Genomic DNA, 15,883 nt, shown 5'->3' with positions numbered 1-15,883 from the left:
GAAAGAAACCTAGGCGAGGAATTATGCCTGCGTTGCTCCATCGGCTGTTATGCACGTAGCGGCTTTGCCCCTAGCATAACGGTGCGTCGCGTGCGAGCGAGCACGAGAGCGCGACACGCCCCTCGGCGCGATCGGCAGCCGCCGCGCTCGAGTCCACCTTGAGCCACCGCCAACGCGGCCCGGACTCCGTCGGGTGGTGGGAGATCGCGGCACTAAAAATAAGGTTCGGAGGGGCAACCTCGTCGCTCGCAGCAGCCACCACCCGGCGGCCCGCTTGCCCTGCCAAGCCGAGCGAAGAAAAGAAACGCTCTTCCGGGCCCTCGGCGAGCCGGGCTCCCCATTTCGAGCGAACCGACTGGACGCCCAAGCAGTGCGCGATGGCGGGGAGCGCGATAACCGTCCGCCTGGCCGGAGGCAGCCCCTGGGGTTTCCGGCTGCAAGGGGGAAGAGGCACCGGGCAGACCCTGACCATCACCAAGGTGAGATCGAGCACGGCTCACGTGGGGCCGAAGGGAACGCGCGCCGGCCGCCGGCTCCGCGGCTTGTACCAGGCCGACCCCGTACGCTGCCGCCGCTGTGGACGCGGAGCCCGTACCCGGCTGCGCGTGGTGCTTGCGACACGGGCTGGCCTGTGGGCCGCCACGCGCGAGGCTACCGAGGGCCAGTACCGATAATGTGTGCCTCTCTTTAAGCGATGCCCGCTGCCTGAATCGTAAACAAGGGGAAATCTAGTGGTACCCGTGTGAGCCAACTCTGCTATGTCACGTTTACAACCGGCCACAACGTTGTGGTCGCGTTATCGACGGACAAAACGACGCAAGAGTAAATATCCAGTGTTTCGAAGAAAATCTGGTTAGTTACTTTTGCGTGTTTGTCTCTGATCGCATGTCACTCTTATATATCCTGAAGCCTTCTTTTTTTCTACCCTCCCAGTCTTCTTATAATTTTGTGCCGAAAGAAGTATCAGATAGATTTGCAGCGACCAGATGCTTGTTTCCATAGAAAACCAGCCCCCATATTGGTTTTAGCCGCTTTGCTGAAACTCTTACTGAAATGAAAGACCAAGAACGAGACAGAAAATGAAATGTAACCGAGTTCAAATTGTAAACGTGACCATTGGTAATCAGTATGGTCGAGTTTCGAGTCGTTCTCCCTTCAGCATCTATAGTCGTTCCGTGCATTTGACCACATCACCGACATCTGGAGGGAAAGAATATAGCATTGTTTTCTTTTTTCTTATTAAGCGTCGTTAATATGTTCAAATTATCCTCTGATTTACATGCGGATTATGTATATGCTTTATTGAGCCTCGTTGCGGTGTGTTTTATGTCGAGCAAATGAGATGATGCCATGACTTCTCATGCAACAACCACTGGTGTCGATGTGGGCGAGTGTAGCCAAGTAAAAGAACGGGACGGGACCTGACCAATGTTGGTGCTCGTGTCTTTCATCATTAGCATCCGCTCTATGCCAACCAGCACAGAACTAAGTATCAATCCGTGTTTATCAAACTATTCCTTATGTAAACTAAAATGCCGAGAAGTCAACACCCCTTTTTCGTAAGTTTGTCTTTGATGCGCTGTAGAACCTCCAGACCCCTGAACCTGTGCGTAGGCTGTCTTCTTGTTTATATAAGTCAAAGTTTACGCAAGTAGGGCTCCTATACTGAGTCTTATTGGGGTTACTTGTTTATTTGCTTTCTGCAGCTAGTGACTTTGAGCTTCCTGTGAATTTGGCACCAAATCGCCATGCATATATTGTTTCTCCAAAATTCAAGAGAGCCCGTGAGGCCCGTGAGAGCCCGCTCGCGTTGTTGTCAAGGGTAATTTCAATGAGTTCGTTTTTCTGAAAATGAAATAGAACTTGACAAGTAGCATTTTATTCCATCTTATAATACAATACAAGGATGTTGCCTGCAACGAGTAGTGGAATATTAGAGAGAGAAATTAAATCAGAACTACTTTCGTCATCGGGCAAGTTCTTGAATGTCCCGTGAGAGTCTCTAATCATGTCCTGCATTTACCTCAATTGCTCTATTATTAAGGTTCCGTTCGCAATAATATTAACGCCTTAGAGATTCTCGGGCACTAATCTATCACTTTAGCTTGACTTAGTATTTGCCTTTGGCGTCCCTTTAAGGAAGCCATTTATTTTTTGTAGCCTTAAAAATACATGTCTTCCAACAGAATAGGTGCACAAATGTTTGAGAACGAACACCTACGCACTTGACAAGTGCTCCACTAGGATTAGGCGCATTTGGGCGACCAAACCTGCCTCGCCATGATCGTGGGCTGCTGCAGCGCGCACTGGTACAGATGCCCCTTGCAGTAGTCATAAGCCAGCTTTGGTTCCCACTGAGTGTGACGGACACGGCGGTGTCAATGATAGCTCGAGTTGTACGACGTATACGGGTCTGGCAGGCGCGAAACCAAATCGCGCGGCTCAGAGGCATAGCGCGGAAGATGAGGCTCTCCGCGTGCCCACAGGGATCGCTCGCTGCGTCGCCGACATGGCACGGAGCCGAGCTGCGTTAGCGAGACACCGCCGCCCACACGCGCCAGCCGTAATAACGATCTTGATCTGGCGCACCTCGCTAAAACGAGCCGTGAAGACGCTCGTCTCAGTGTCGTTTCTCTTCTCGGAATAGTTCAACCCTGGGAATGTTCCGGAAAATCTTGTTAGTGGCCGATGAAGCCAACGGATGTCGCGCAGGCATGTGACCGGTGCGCCCAGTCACTTTGCTCTCCATAAACCGGGATAGTTATTCTAATTATATCGTTTCCCTGCGTCGATCACACCGCTACGTTCCGTAACTGACGGGAAGCTGACGCAGCGTGAAGCGCACCGATGCCTGGGAGGGCCGCAGAAATTGCGCCTTGACCAGTCTTAACCGACCACCGTGAGAAATAAAAGCCGTACGATGATTATTGCATGAACATGATATATTATTATTACGATATCTTAAAGAAAAAAGGAAACAGGCTGCCCCATGTTCTGCGTACATATCTGGTCACTCGATGGTGTTTCGTCTCGTTTCGTTTTCCATCACTGATGGCGCATAACCACTGTGTGAAATTTGCCATAATTCGGAGGTATTAGGAAAGAAGTCGACTTATTATAAGAAACAATATCATTTTTAAAGAAATTAATTAAATGTACCGCACGAACTATACCGCAAGAAAATAGGCTTGCAGCAACTAACTATTCTTGTACGGTTGAGCAAGCATCCCTATGACAGCTTCTAACACAGGAGGTTCCCACAGTAGGAAGGTCCTGAGTGAAAAAACTAGTGCCAATTTGTCTAAATTGTGCTTCTAAAATCTTTTTTTTTCTTTAAATATGTGAAACGGTGACAGAATAAGAAAGACAGCTCGATCGTCTCATCTTCTCCACAGATTGGGCACAGAGGGGAGAGCGGCGGATAGCAGCCCTAGTTTAAGGCTGCTATCCCCGACACCGTAATCGGGTAGAAAATACTACAGTTTCTTTAAGGCAATAGGTGGTGTCGATACGCTGAGAAATTAGCTGTAGCTGGGTTCAAGAATTCTTCAATAACTGCACGTCCACTGAATCTGACAATAGTTACGTAGTTTGTCGAAACAAGCGTTCATAGAACAGGGTCACTGAGAGTCGTTCTTGCCAGGCTAGGAAATTTCGTTCATAAATATGCCTTCATGGCCCTGCATCTAAACCAATCTAATTTTTGCGTGAGCAGGCACTAGAAAATTAAACGTACGTAAAAGGCGCGTACCCCTGTTTTCTGCGAGCGGTGAACATCAGGATATACAATGTGTAAATGTGACTACAGCCGATATTGACTTAGTTTGCGCATGAAAATTACCACAACTAAATATTTAGCCAGAAATACAGGTAAAATATCCGGAATGCTAATTGACAAATTTCATCAGTCGGCCGTACAGAATCATTTGAGGTTAGCGCAGTGCTCTAATGTTAATAAAGTGTGTATCGTCCTCCATGAGTTTTTCAAATTTTAATTATTTAAACAATTTTACATGCACATGGGATTCATGAACACTTCACTTTGGGGTTAATCACAGCTAATAGGTCATCATGAGGTCTCTTAAATATTTTTTTTACCATAGCAAAGGTTATACCACCTGTCAAGAGCCGTAAAGAAAATGCCAATACCAGATTTTCCTTCGCACTGTGAGGCATCTGTCGCAGTGAGAGCGTTTATTGATCAATTCAATATAAGAGAGGTGTTATACATTGCTCGAGTTGATGTCGCCACAGATGACCTGTAGGCACTCTCGCTAATCGCAAATACGTTGTACCTCCAAGATGCATACATTTAACGGAGCAATCAAGGTTTGTACAAAGACCACCTGAGGTGTATGAAACCGAGACCCGCGTACTCAAAATAAAAATAGCGCAGGTTGTGGAATGAATATGGATTCCAATGTTCTTATAGAAGCTTCGTACATATTCAAAAATGCTTGCACCGTCAGTAAGTTCAATCTGCAACCTTATTTCTTTGTGTAGCACATAATTGGCTACAAATTTTGATAATCCGCAGCACAGTCAACAAGCCTGCCGCTCCAGCAGAACAAGAGGGCTTAACCGGCCGCGGTGGCTTAGCGGCCATGGCGTTGCGCTGCTAAGCTCGCGGTCGCATTTCGATGGGGGCTTAATGCAGAAACACCCGTGTACCGTGCATTGGGTACACGTTAAAGAACGCCTGGTGCTCGAAATTAATCCGGATTCCCTTACTACGGCGTGCCTCATAATCAAATGAAATTCAAGAGGGCGTAATTTGTAGGTTGGCACACCAGAAAATAATACACATCCGAATTCTAAAAACAAGCGCGCATACATTTCTTAGATCATTAAAATAGAGCTCTCTGCACCCCCCACCGACTGTTCAATAGCTTACGTCGGTCAGTATGGTCAATGTGCTCGCCTGAGGGAACACTGCCCAAATATTTCACTGACTCCACTTGAGGTATGTCCCGAGAGGGCAGTAGAGCGATATGTTAACAGGATTATTAAGAGGAAAAACTAATATCGAACGTTTTCGAATGTTAAGGAAGATGTGAATATTTTCTAACAAGTATTACATGGCGCGCATGTACTTTTATAATCGATTATACAGGGAAAGCAAGATGGCTGACTGATGTGAAAAAGAAATATCATCTGCGTATACATATTTACGTACTTGTTTGATGACGTGGAATTAAACTAAGCAGGGTGTTAAATAATAATGGCGAAATTACACGTCCTCGAGGAACACCGCGTGATTGCCTGTGTATAGAGAGCAATAAAATTATCTCCCATTTAAAAAATTCGCAAGACCAGGCTGAAAGCTGATTTGGAAAGTTTAGAGTGCTTAATATATCCAATAAAATTACGTATTCTACACTGTCGTATGCATTGAAAATACTGAGTGTCATGAGAGCAGCAACTTGTCTCTGGTGCCATGCTAATTTTATTCTCATTTCTAAATTCACATGAGCATGCCAGATTGAATATGATGGTCTGAATCCAATTTGGCAGGGGCTAAGCAAGTATTTGTCTTGTACAAATTTCATCAGTCGGCCGTACAAAATTAGTTGAGGTTAGCGCAGTCCTATAATGTTATCTAGTCCGTATTCGTCCCCCATGAGTTTTAATAATTTCAATTATTTTAGCAATTTTACACGCACATGGAATTTATGAAAACTTCAATTTGGTGTTAATCACAGCTAATAGGTCATCATGAGGTCTCTTCAATATTTTTTACCATAGCAGAGGTTACACCATCTGAGACGCGAGCTGAATCTGGTAGTCGTGTCATGACTTAAGCCAATTATAACCTAGTATTGTCTATAAGATCTCCTGATGAACTTCGTAATCTAAAACGAGTTGACAAGACAGAAGATAATCTAATTTCCTATCCCTTCGCAATATCTTCTAATGAATCATTCATCACTAGTTTAAACTAGAGAGTCAATATTATTTGGTCAGAGAAGGGCTTTTCTATAACGGTGTAAATTGAACAATGCACGCTTATTTTTCTTCTTCGACAGGAAATCAAAATGCTTGCAGTCGTATTTGATTTTTGCACTGGAAATTGTATGTTTAAAAAGGCCCTAAAAATGTGTAATTGCTCCAATTTTATGGGACATCAGTCATGCAGAAGCTTTTTCCAGGCGGCTTTTCGTTTCCTGTAATCACGTGTTCATTTATTTTTACATCAAAGGCTGTAAAAATTTCTTTATTTAATCGAATCTCAAATTCAGGTTTTGTGAAAGAACTTTCCCAAAGTGGAAAGATAATTGTGACTTTTTGCTCATTACACACATCAGACAGGGATGAGAGAGCATTCGCAAGCATGTTGTTTAAAATGTTGTAATTGATTAATGTTCGCACCTGATCGCCCAAAGATGTTACCAGTGTGCTTCCTTCAGTTGAGAGCCAGCGTTCGTGTTGTCCACTTCTCTTCTCTTGTGTCCGTGTCTGCACGCCATACCCTTCTTTGCATTATGAATCCTTACCAACTAGCTCAGCTTTCTGTCGTTCTAAGCTTCATTTCTAGTGCTCTGAGCCCTTTTCCTTGTTCTCCTACTCATCTGCACAATCCTGCTTCTTTAGCTTCCTTAATTACGATATGTATCTTCCGCGCTAGAACTATGTCCTGGTTTACTCGTAATCATGTCGTCCCATTGGAAGTTCAAATGATGTGCGGCTTCCTTCAACGATCAACTGGATATGCCCGGAGGATTGGTGCTATTCTTTCCGCTGAATCGTGGTGCCAAGTTAGGTTTTACCAGGAGTGTTTAAAGGTCCGTTCCGCGGCCCTGGCTCGACATTGGAACCGCCTTTACGTCGATTGGAACAGGTTAGCGGAGCAGCACGCGTACTTCTTGTGGAGAATGAAACTTCCAGAGCTTCAACAAAGTAACTGGAACCCTTTTCTAACAGTTCCCCGTCAAATAACGCACTGGTTCTCAGAGACACCATTGTAAGTGATACCCATTGCAAAACCCTTGCTTTAGGTCCTAAACACTGTTTTAAGCCTAACATAAAACCAGTTAACGTTTTAAGCCTTCCGCGCTGCATAACCAGGTTCGTCCCGGAAGAAGAACGCTCGCGCTGTATTTCAGAGTGCATTGCAAGCATTAAACAAACGAATATTCATATTAAGACGTCTGACCCTGTCCGACCCTTGGTTAATTATTTTGTGGAGCATAAACTTAGACCAGTAATATGAGACAAGGAAGGTTATTTCGTAATTATGCCAGATGGCATGTTTACAGTAAAAGCGATAGCAGCTATAGAAAAGAAAAATTTCGCCGGTAAAACTCAAGCCTTCGGCAGTTAAGCAACGTGTGATTGGCCTCCTGTCAAGACATAACCTACATAGGGTTGTCTCTAATGTCAAGAACGCAGAATCGCTCACCTTAGAACTGTTTTCCTCGGCGAAGACCCATGAGCAAGGGACGTGGCAGGTCTGTGTGGCTAGTTGCCTACAGAACTGCTTAGCGTCACTCGTCTTTTCAGACCCCTTTAGCTTGCGTGATTCTCAGGCATTAGTTCAGTTTTTGACAGAGAAAAATCCTGGTGATTGTACAGCTTTTAGTATGGATATCGAAGACTCGTATTACACCTTGCCGCATGACGGGCTGTTAAACTCCTTAAATGAGTGCATTAAAGAACAAGTGCAAGAATCGGCTTTTATTGACAGATGCGGTGTTTCCACGGGTGCGTTTCTAGAAATTCTTTCAATGTATTTAAAGTACACGCTGGTTGGGTGGAGAGATGGCGTGTGTCTACAGAAATCAGGAATTTGTATTGGTTCATAGGTTGCCCCTATTCTTAGTGACATTTACCTGAGCAAGATTGAGAGCTGCTTAGAGAAGGCTTTGGGCAATTGTGCTATTAAGGCATTTCGTTACATTGATGATTACATGATTTTCTGCAATAGGGACGAATTTGATTCCGCTGCTACCTCAGTAAGTGAGCAATTTAAACTTATTGGAGGAAGATTAAAATTTACCAAGGAATTTCCTCACAGACGCGTAATAGAGTTTCTAGACATTTCCTTGGTCTTCGAACAAAATCACGTGTGTTGGCAGTACTCCCCTAATATCTTAAAGAAATTGTTAAGTTTTCAATCCAAGCATTCCGAAGTAGTAAAAAACGAAATTGCCATGTTTTGCCTTAAGTCTTCTCTCACCAGATCGTGCATGCACAAAATGAGTGCCAGTTTTAATGAACAGGTCCGGCGCCTATTAGAAACAGAGTATCCTAACGTAGCAGTGGCCACTGTGGCTGAACGCCTAAAGAAGTCGATTTCGAGGAGGACGGCCGTGATTACAGAAGGCAGTAATAGCAAGAAAAGAGTACTGGATATTCCTTACATTCATTCAGTATCGCACAGGCTTAAAAAGCTTGCAAGTAGATATGGTGTTAATGCTGTTTTCACTGCTCCCAATAAGCTAGGTAAGACAAGCGCTCCCGGGCAGAGAAAAATAGAACAGGTGAAAGGCAAAAAAAAGAACAGATATTTGTTCAGTGAAGCACATTGAGAAAAACAATTTTACTGACTGTCGTATGGGTGTGGTATATAAAGTTCCCTTCAGCTGTAGCCATTTCTACGTAGGGCAAACGGGGCGGTGTATCAATCAGAAGCTAATGGAACATAAAAGGTCGTTAACCGGTGGATCGCCTTCCAATCTTTCCTTACATTGCCAAGATTGTAACTGCACGCCTGAGTTAGATTAATGCGCGATATTGTACAGGCATAGGAATGAAGATACGCGTCTTATGGTCAGACATGGCATATCCATGATGGTGGAAATGTATGCGTGAGTCAGCCTTCGATTACCTTACATAAGGAAGAGATCAAATGCCTTAACAGTTACCTCTCACGTTGACCGGCACGTGTACCCGATTGACACGTGGTTCTACCATTCCAGAGCATGCGCAGATGAGTTTTGTGTCTTCTTTCTTTTCTCGCCTCAGTGCTTCCTTCAGTTGTTAGTCGGCGTTCGTGTTGGCCACTTCTCTTCTCTTGTGTCCGTGTCAGCACGCCTTACCCCTTTGCATTATGAATCCTTACCAACTAGTTCAGCTTTCTGCCGTTCTAAACCTTAAAGATACTGGAATGTGATCACTACTATGTAGCATACTAAACAGTTGGCCAAGAAGATAGGGAAATTTGGGCGACCTAATTTAAGGTCAATTGCAGAGTGAGCCTGGTCCCTCACAAACGCGGTAGATCCAGAATTACACATGTTGGGCTGTTGTAAAATTACCATTTCCATAATCGAGTGCCTCATAGACCTTTCCTAAACCACCATTAAATATGGTCAGCATTTAAATCCCCTACAAGAAGAGTATCACGTCCGCAAGAGGACCCACTGCTGTGGCTTAGCGGCTGTTGCACTGCTAAGCACAAGGTCGCGGGATCAAATACCGGTCGAGGCGGCCGCTTTGGGGGCACCTTAAAGATCCCCTGCAGGGCTCAGAATTAATCCGGTGTCCCCCACTACGGCGTGCCTAGTAATCAAATCGTGGTTTAGACACGTTAAACCTCATAATCCAATCCACACCCGCAAGACGACAAAACTCTGCCAAGTGCACGTGTGTCCCGTTGGCCAGAAGAAAAATATGCATTTACAACGTCGTTAAAGGGGCTGCATCCGTGGAGATCCATCTCCATCGCTACAATTGTGCACTCTGGGGATGAAGGCTGAAGTGAAATTATAGCCTTGTGGAAAATCTTAGCTGAAATAAACATAATCAATCAACCACCTCCAGGAGAACAATCTATAGACAAACAGTCCTGTAAAATTCGTAAAATTTTATTGAATACATATCTCTTGATTAAATAGGTATTAAGCTGGGTAGTTATACAAGATAAATCTGCACAATCAGAATATAAAGAGCGATAATTCCACTGGAGCACATTCAACGCCCCTGTGGCGAAGAAAGCGCCGCAGTCACCGCTGCCTTCTATAGTACATCTTTTTTGGTATGCCACTGGACTGACTTTTACATTTTGAGCGAGGAGCGGAAAAGGAATCTCATTGATTGAAGCCATCGGTCTATTATGCGCCCGAGTTTTCTCTTCGACTTCTGCCATTTGCAAATCTATATTAACCAGATTACCAGGAGCAGGATGAGCGAAGGATTCGAAGGCACGTTACAATCCTTAGAGGTACGTGTCTCTGTCTTATAGTCACTTTTTTGTTTAGCATCAGTTATTTGCCTTGTTATCGGAATTAGGCTAGTAGCTTGCTTCAAATGTGATGTTTGAGTACAGTAGGCCTGTCATAGACATTCACCGAGGCTCACCACCAGGTTTTCCGTAGCTTTTGTAACAGCATATTCAACAGCTGCATCCATCGCTACAGTAAGCTATACATTTTGTCTAGCTGTAACCCCTGCATAGCCAAACACTATTTCTTAAGCAATGTTTATAGCCTCCTTCCTAGAGCAGCGTCCTTTGTCAGTGATTTCAAGCAGCTGGGATTCCTTGGACTCACACAGAGCAGTTTGAGTAATCTGCTGGGTGGCTTCCACTACAGCGGCGACATCGCCCATCTTGGACACTACCGTCGCTTTAAGCATGGTCTTCCCCACATGCGCAACAACGCTGACTTGACTGACACCCACCAGTACTAGGCAGAATAGCCAGCAATTCAGACGTTGAAGTGGACGCGATGCCAGAGGTTCAACTCTGGACAAAAGACACCACACCTTCACTTCCGATGGACAGGAAGTTCCAGCAAATGCTGCAATCGCTAATTCTTTGTAACCCTTTTATTGTCTACTAGTCGATTTCAACAATAAACATCAATTAGCTCAGCCCCAGATAACTTCTCTAACTTTTCATCTGGAGTTACATCTCTATCGACACCTCTGACTATCCAATCAGTGCAAGCGAGGTGAGCAGGGATGAAGATAGTCACTGGCATTGACGCAAAAGATGTACTTCATGCTAGGGATGTTCGCATTTTATTGTACACATTTTAATATACAGGCATGGCTCACCAATTTAAATGGCCGAAGTGTGGTGTTTCGAGGATTCTTTTCTTTTACGCCACTTGATTCTTGGATTGATTGTCATAGTCTAACTGGTCAGTTAGAGAAGGCTGTCGTTCGCAACCAGAGCTGCGGAATGGCAACTCCGCAGTTGGAATGATTTCTGAATCATTCCATCGTTTTAAGCATCCGGAATGGCATGAGAATGATGGCACCAGTCTGGCAGATGGACTGGTAATGGAATCGGAGCCTGAGATTGCAGAATGGAGTTGGAATGGAACGGTGTTGATTTGACAAGACTTTAGCAAAGTATTGATTTTAGGCGAGACCACGAAACCGTTCAATTTGTCACTTGGCCAATTTAATACATCTCTATATCTTTACTCAATATGGTTTTCTCAGTATCTACCAGTTGGTGACTATCTCTATCGCAGTAACTATAAAAAACGCGTTACTTTACACGTTGTACACTTGTGAAAGGCGATGAACCAGAAACATTTATCGTTACAATGTTGAAGTGCATATAAAGACAGCAACTTTAAGTCAGCGTTAAGCTAACGAATTAAGTAAGTAAACTCCTCAGTTTCGCTGAAGAAGAAAATAAACTTTATTAAAAAGAATCGTTGGGGTGGCCTCGGGTGGCAGCTCGTAGTCCTTGGACTCGGGCGGTATCTTCGACCTATCGGAAGGCCCATAGCTGGTTAAACTGCCAAAAATTAGTCAATTTAGCAACAGCATGCCCAACCTACCACAAACGAATGCACGCCAGGAACGGACACCACGCAAGTGGTCGCCTTTTCAGCTTTCCTATCTTCTTCTCACCCCTTCTCACTTCCGAATTGCCGGGCGGCAAGGGTTAACCTAGTGTAGTTATCCAACCTTGGGTATTTTATATTAGGTTATAGCGGCAATGCATGGTTGGCGTCTGTGGGTATTCTTACAACTTTGTGGCGTCTCCTTGTTGGGTTCGGCGGTGGGCGGGTACCATCTCCACCGAATTTTCCAAGGCTTGTATAGCAAACGCTTCTACGCTACTAACTGTTCGCTCCCTGGAGAGGAGGCGCACCGATGAAACATTCGCTTTTTGTATGCAATATAAACGGTCTTTTCAGAAGTACCACGTTTTACACAGTCAGCACGATACTAAGACTGTCTTAATGATCTCTCCATTTCTTGTAGCAAGAGAGAAAGAGAAGGATGCATAGAAAGGCAGGGTGGTTAACCAGAGGTAGTTCCGGCTGGCTATCAGCACGGGCGGAAGGGTGAAGGGGGATAAAAGAGAAAGAAAGTGGAAGGGGGGTAGAGGGACGAGCACGAACGAACCGCATGCACTACAGAGCGGTTGGGGGCGGCGTTCTTAAAGTCTATTGTGAAGCCACGTAGACCACAGGAACCTTAATAACGCGAGTAAGGCCTTTAGCGCGGATGTTCTTTGGGAGTACTGACCTAAAGCTTTGAGTTCTGATAGTGGACGATTGTCCAACTGGTCCAGTACTCTACACATCACTTGTCTCTGGGCCCTATATCGCGGGAAGACACAGATAATACGTGCGAGCGTCTCCTCGCTGTTGCATGTGTCGCATGTGGGGCTGTTGGCCATTCCAATAAGGAAAGCACATGAGTTAGTAAATGCAACGCCTAGCTACAGACGATACAGCATGGTCTGTTCACGTCATGGCAACCCAGGTGGTAGGTGCATCCGTATGTCCGGAGACAACGAGCGCAAAACACATGGTGAAAGTGTTCGAGTCCCACAGAGGCAAAGTACATTCACGGGGCATCAATCGCAGCCCAGCCGTAGCCTCTGTTCGCGAAAGTGGAATCAAGGGCCCTATAACGTAAAACTGTTCCAATATGTTTCTATTCCAATCTCCTGGCGTCAAATTTGCGTAACCGCCGACGCAAGCACCAGGCGGTCACCCGCAAGGTTGTCTCAACAGACCAATCAAACGCTCTCCTCGTTCATAGGAGGTCACTTTTGTTTGCTTGAAAAACGAATAACATTGCCGACACTGAGCTGCTTGTCTTATCTAATTGGCTGACAAGAGGTGAGCAGCACGCTCAAGTGGAGAGGGTTTCGATAGGGCCGAGCCACTGCACTGAAAATCGATAAGCGGATGAAGAAGGTGGTGCCGGCGTCTGCGATTGGTCCGCTTTCCCTCACTTAGCTTGAGGCGGCTGGTCGAAAATCGCGGCGGCATGCAACGGAAGCTTAAGAATGACGCTAAAACGGATCCTCAGCAAAGAAGAGTTGTCCGAATGAGGTCATAAACGTGCCGAGAGTGCTTGAAAACGAAAGTGCTCGGCCACGCAAGAAGTTTCATTATACGCAAATAAACCCATGCTCTCCGGCCGGTGCGAGTAGCGAGTGCGTGAGCGATCGGCGGCAGCCATCTTTTATTCCTTTCGAAACGGGGCAGCCTGCGGCTATTCAGAAGAAAATTCAGTTTTGTTCGGCATATTCATGCATCTTTAATGCATACACGTCACTTTGACGCGTTGAGTTTTTGCGGTTTTGTGACGTCGCGTGACAGGCAGGTGACGTGAGTGCAGCTCGAAAACTTTTGACCAATAGCTGGGGGCTAATGGCGAAGAGGCGTCGAATCAGAAATAACATTTTTTTTCTTTTTTCGGTCAAACCATGCATAATCAGTGTGCACAAGTCATATCAGATTGAGAGCTATCGCGGTTGTCATGACGTCGCGTGACTGACAGGTGAAGTGGGGGGTGGTTCAAAAAAGTTTTTGACCAATCGCGGAGAGCTGATTACAGAATTGGAACAGAAATGTTTGGAATAGCTTTACGTTATAGCGCCCCAAGACGCGTTGACCAATTTCATGTGCAGATCGGGCGGCTTCGTCGCCGTGGTCATTTCCGCTGATGCTACAATGTCCTGGAAGCCATTGAAAGGTTATGTTGTGTCCCTTGACATGGCTGCGATGATATATGTGTCGTATTTCTGAGGCCAGTTGTTCATTGGGTCCGTGGTGCATTGGGCTTCGTATGCACTGAAGGGCTGACTTGGAGTCACCTAAGACTGTCCATTGTTGTAGTGGTTACTGATTAATGAAATCAGGTGCAGCACGGAGTGCCGCAAGTTCTGCACCCGTCGATCTGGTCACACATAAAGTTTTTCATTTGATTTCTTCAGATTTTGCCGGGATGATGACTGCAGCACCAGAGTTGTTAAATTTTACCGAACCATCTGTGTAGACATATTGCCGGAATCTGTGCTCTTTGTGAATGTGTTCCAAAGTTGCTTGCTTCAAAGCTTGCAACGGCGCTCTAGCTTTTTTTCTGATGCCTGGAATCGTCAATACTTGAGGCTGGTGCAGACACCACAATGGGTCTGATAATCGTGTAGCAGGCGTAAAGTTGTGATGGCAAGTAGGACGGATGTCTTACAATACTTTTATAGCAAAATGTCTCACGGAAGCTATTGGACCAGGTTATAAAGCAGCGAAGACGGGAAGCGGTGATCTTAGCGAAGTTCGCTACAAACTGCAGAACGACAAACTCTCGAAACTTGTAGCGTTTTGGGACATTTCCGTTTCAGTGGGCCCACGCAGATCAATAAACACAGAGCGCGATGTAATCTTGGAATATAACCTCCTCGAACTCAGTGAAAGCGAATTACTGCAAGGATGGCAAGACCTGCAGAACGTAGGGAAGGTGCAAAGAATAACTATAAAGTAAGATGACAAGGAAATACCTACCAAGCACATAATTATTACTTTCGGAACCCGCAATCTACCTGAATCAATCGAAACCGGTTACTGTTAGCTTCGTGTCAGACCATACACCCCAAATCCTTGTCGATGCTTCAAGTGTCAGCATTTTGGGCGTCGGTCACAAAGCTGCAGAGGCGTGCTACTTGTGCTAAGTGTAGTTCAACTGAACACTATTGGGGCATCTGCACTTCAACAACCCGCTGTGCCAACTGTGATGCAGACCACCCCGCCTACTCGCGAACGTACCCCTCGTAGAAAAAAGGAGATCATAGAACTGAAAGTGAAACTAAACCTATCTTTCTGAGGGGCACGTAAGCGTCTTTCTCTTCACAATCAGTCCAGTCGCCGGGGGCGGGGGGGGGAGGGGGGGGGTAATGGCTCCAGATCCTGCGGCGGCCGCCCGAGTCACACGGAGTGTAACAGCGATCACAACATCAGCCCTCACGGCAGGAGCAGCAAGCGACTCCCACCTAAGAAGGGCCAGCAGACCCCCGGCCTGCCGGTCCCATGGTCACTGCCCGTGCAGGCAGCCCCGAACAACGCCAGAGTGTGCCCGTTGAGCGGGCGTCATCCAGCGCCTCTGAAGAGGCGATGGGTGCAACGAACACTGCTGCGCTGTCTCAGACGCCGAAGGAACAGCTTAGCTCCGGGGAGCGCTGCGGGAAAAAAGAAAAATCCCCTAGCACGGGGCCTGAAAAGGTCTCGTGAGATAACCTAATCTATATCTCTTGACACACAGCTGACATTTATCGAGGCTCAACACCAGGTGTTCCATAGCTTTTGTAATAGCCTTTTCCACATGGCGCAGTTTCAGGCTTCACTGAAGTGTCCGACGAAATGCATTGGCTTTCCAGTTACTTTTGTGCTTCAATATATAAAACAGCGGGCTTTTAAAAACCGGCTTGCACACGACGCAGCCTCACATTCCTGCACCGACGTTTGATAGCACATTATCTTTCTTTTCAATTCTACACCCTCGCTGCTAACACACCTACAGGAGTTACATCACCCGCCCACCTTACCCTCTCTCCCCTTTAGAAGAACCGCACCTATATATACGGTGCCGAGGTGAGCATATGTCGCCTTGAAAAAGGCAAGTCCACTTGTCGAAACGTTGGCTCCTGCTCTCACCTTGTTCTCGTGTTGCTCATCGTCTTGAATTA

At 45.8% G+C, this 15,883-nt stretch overlaps 1 protein-coding gene across 1 annotated transcript in view; it reads left to right on the top strand.

Moving 5' to 3' along the window:
• Positions 1-205: 205 nt before the first annotated feature.
• The window catches only part of LOC142588450 (uncharacterized), a 117,893-nt gene continuing 102,215 nt past the window's right edge, over positions 206-15,883 (top strand). The window contains exon 1 of the mRNA XM_075700209.1: positions 206-479. Within this exon, the coding sequence (XP_075556324.1) occupies positions 378-479 (102 nt within the window). The 5' untranslated portion in view covers positions 206-377. The remainder of the gene's footprint in view (positions 480-15,883) is intronic.

The sequence above is a fragment of the Dermacentor variabilis genome, chromosome 1 (genome assembly GCF_050947875.1).
Source record: "Dermacentor variabilis isolate Ectoservices chromosome 1, ASM5094787v1, whole genome shotgun sequence".
In the NCBI taxonomy this organism is placed as follows: domain Eukaryota; kingdom Metazoa; phylum Arthropoda; class Arachnida; order Ixodida; family Ixodidae; genus Dermacentor; species Dermacentor variabilis.
Note: the sequence above shows the minus strand (reverse complement) of the source record. Positions and strands in the feature narration are given on the sequence as shown.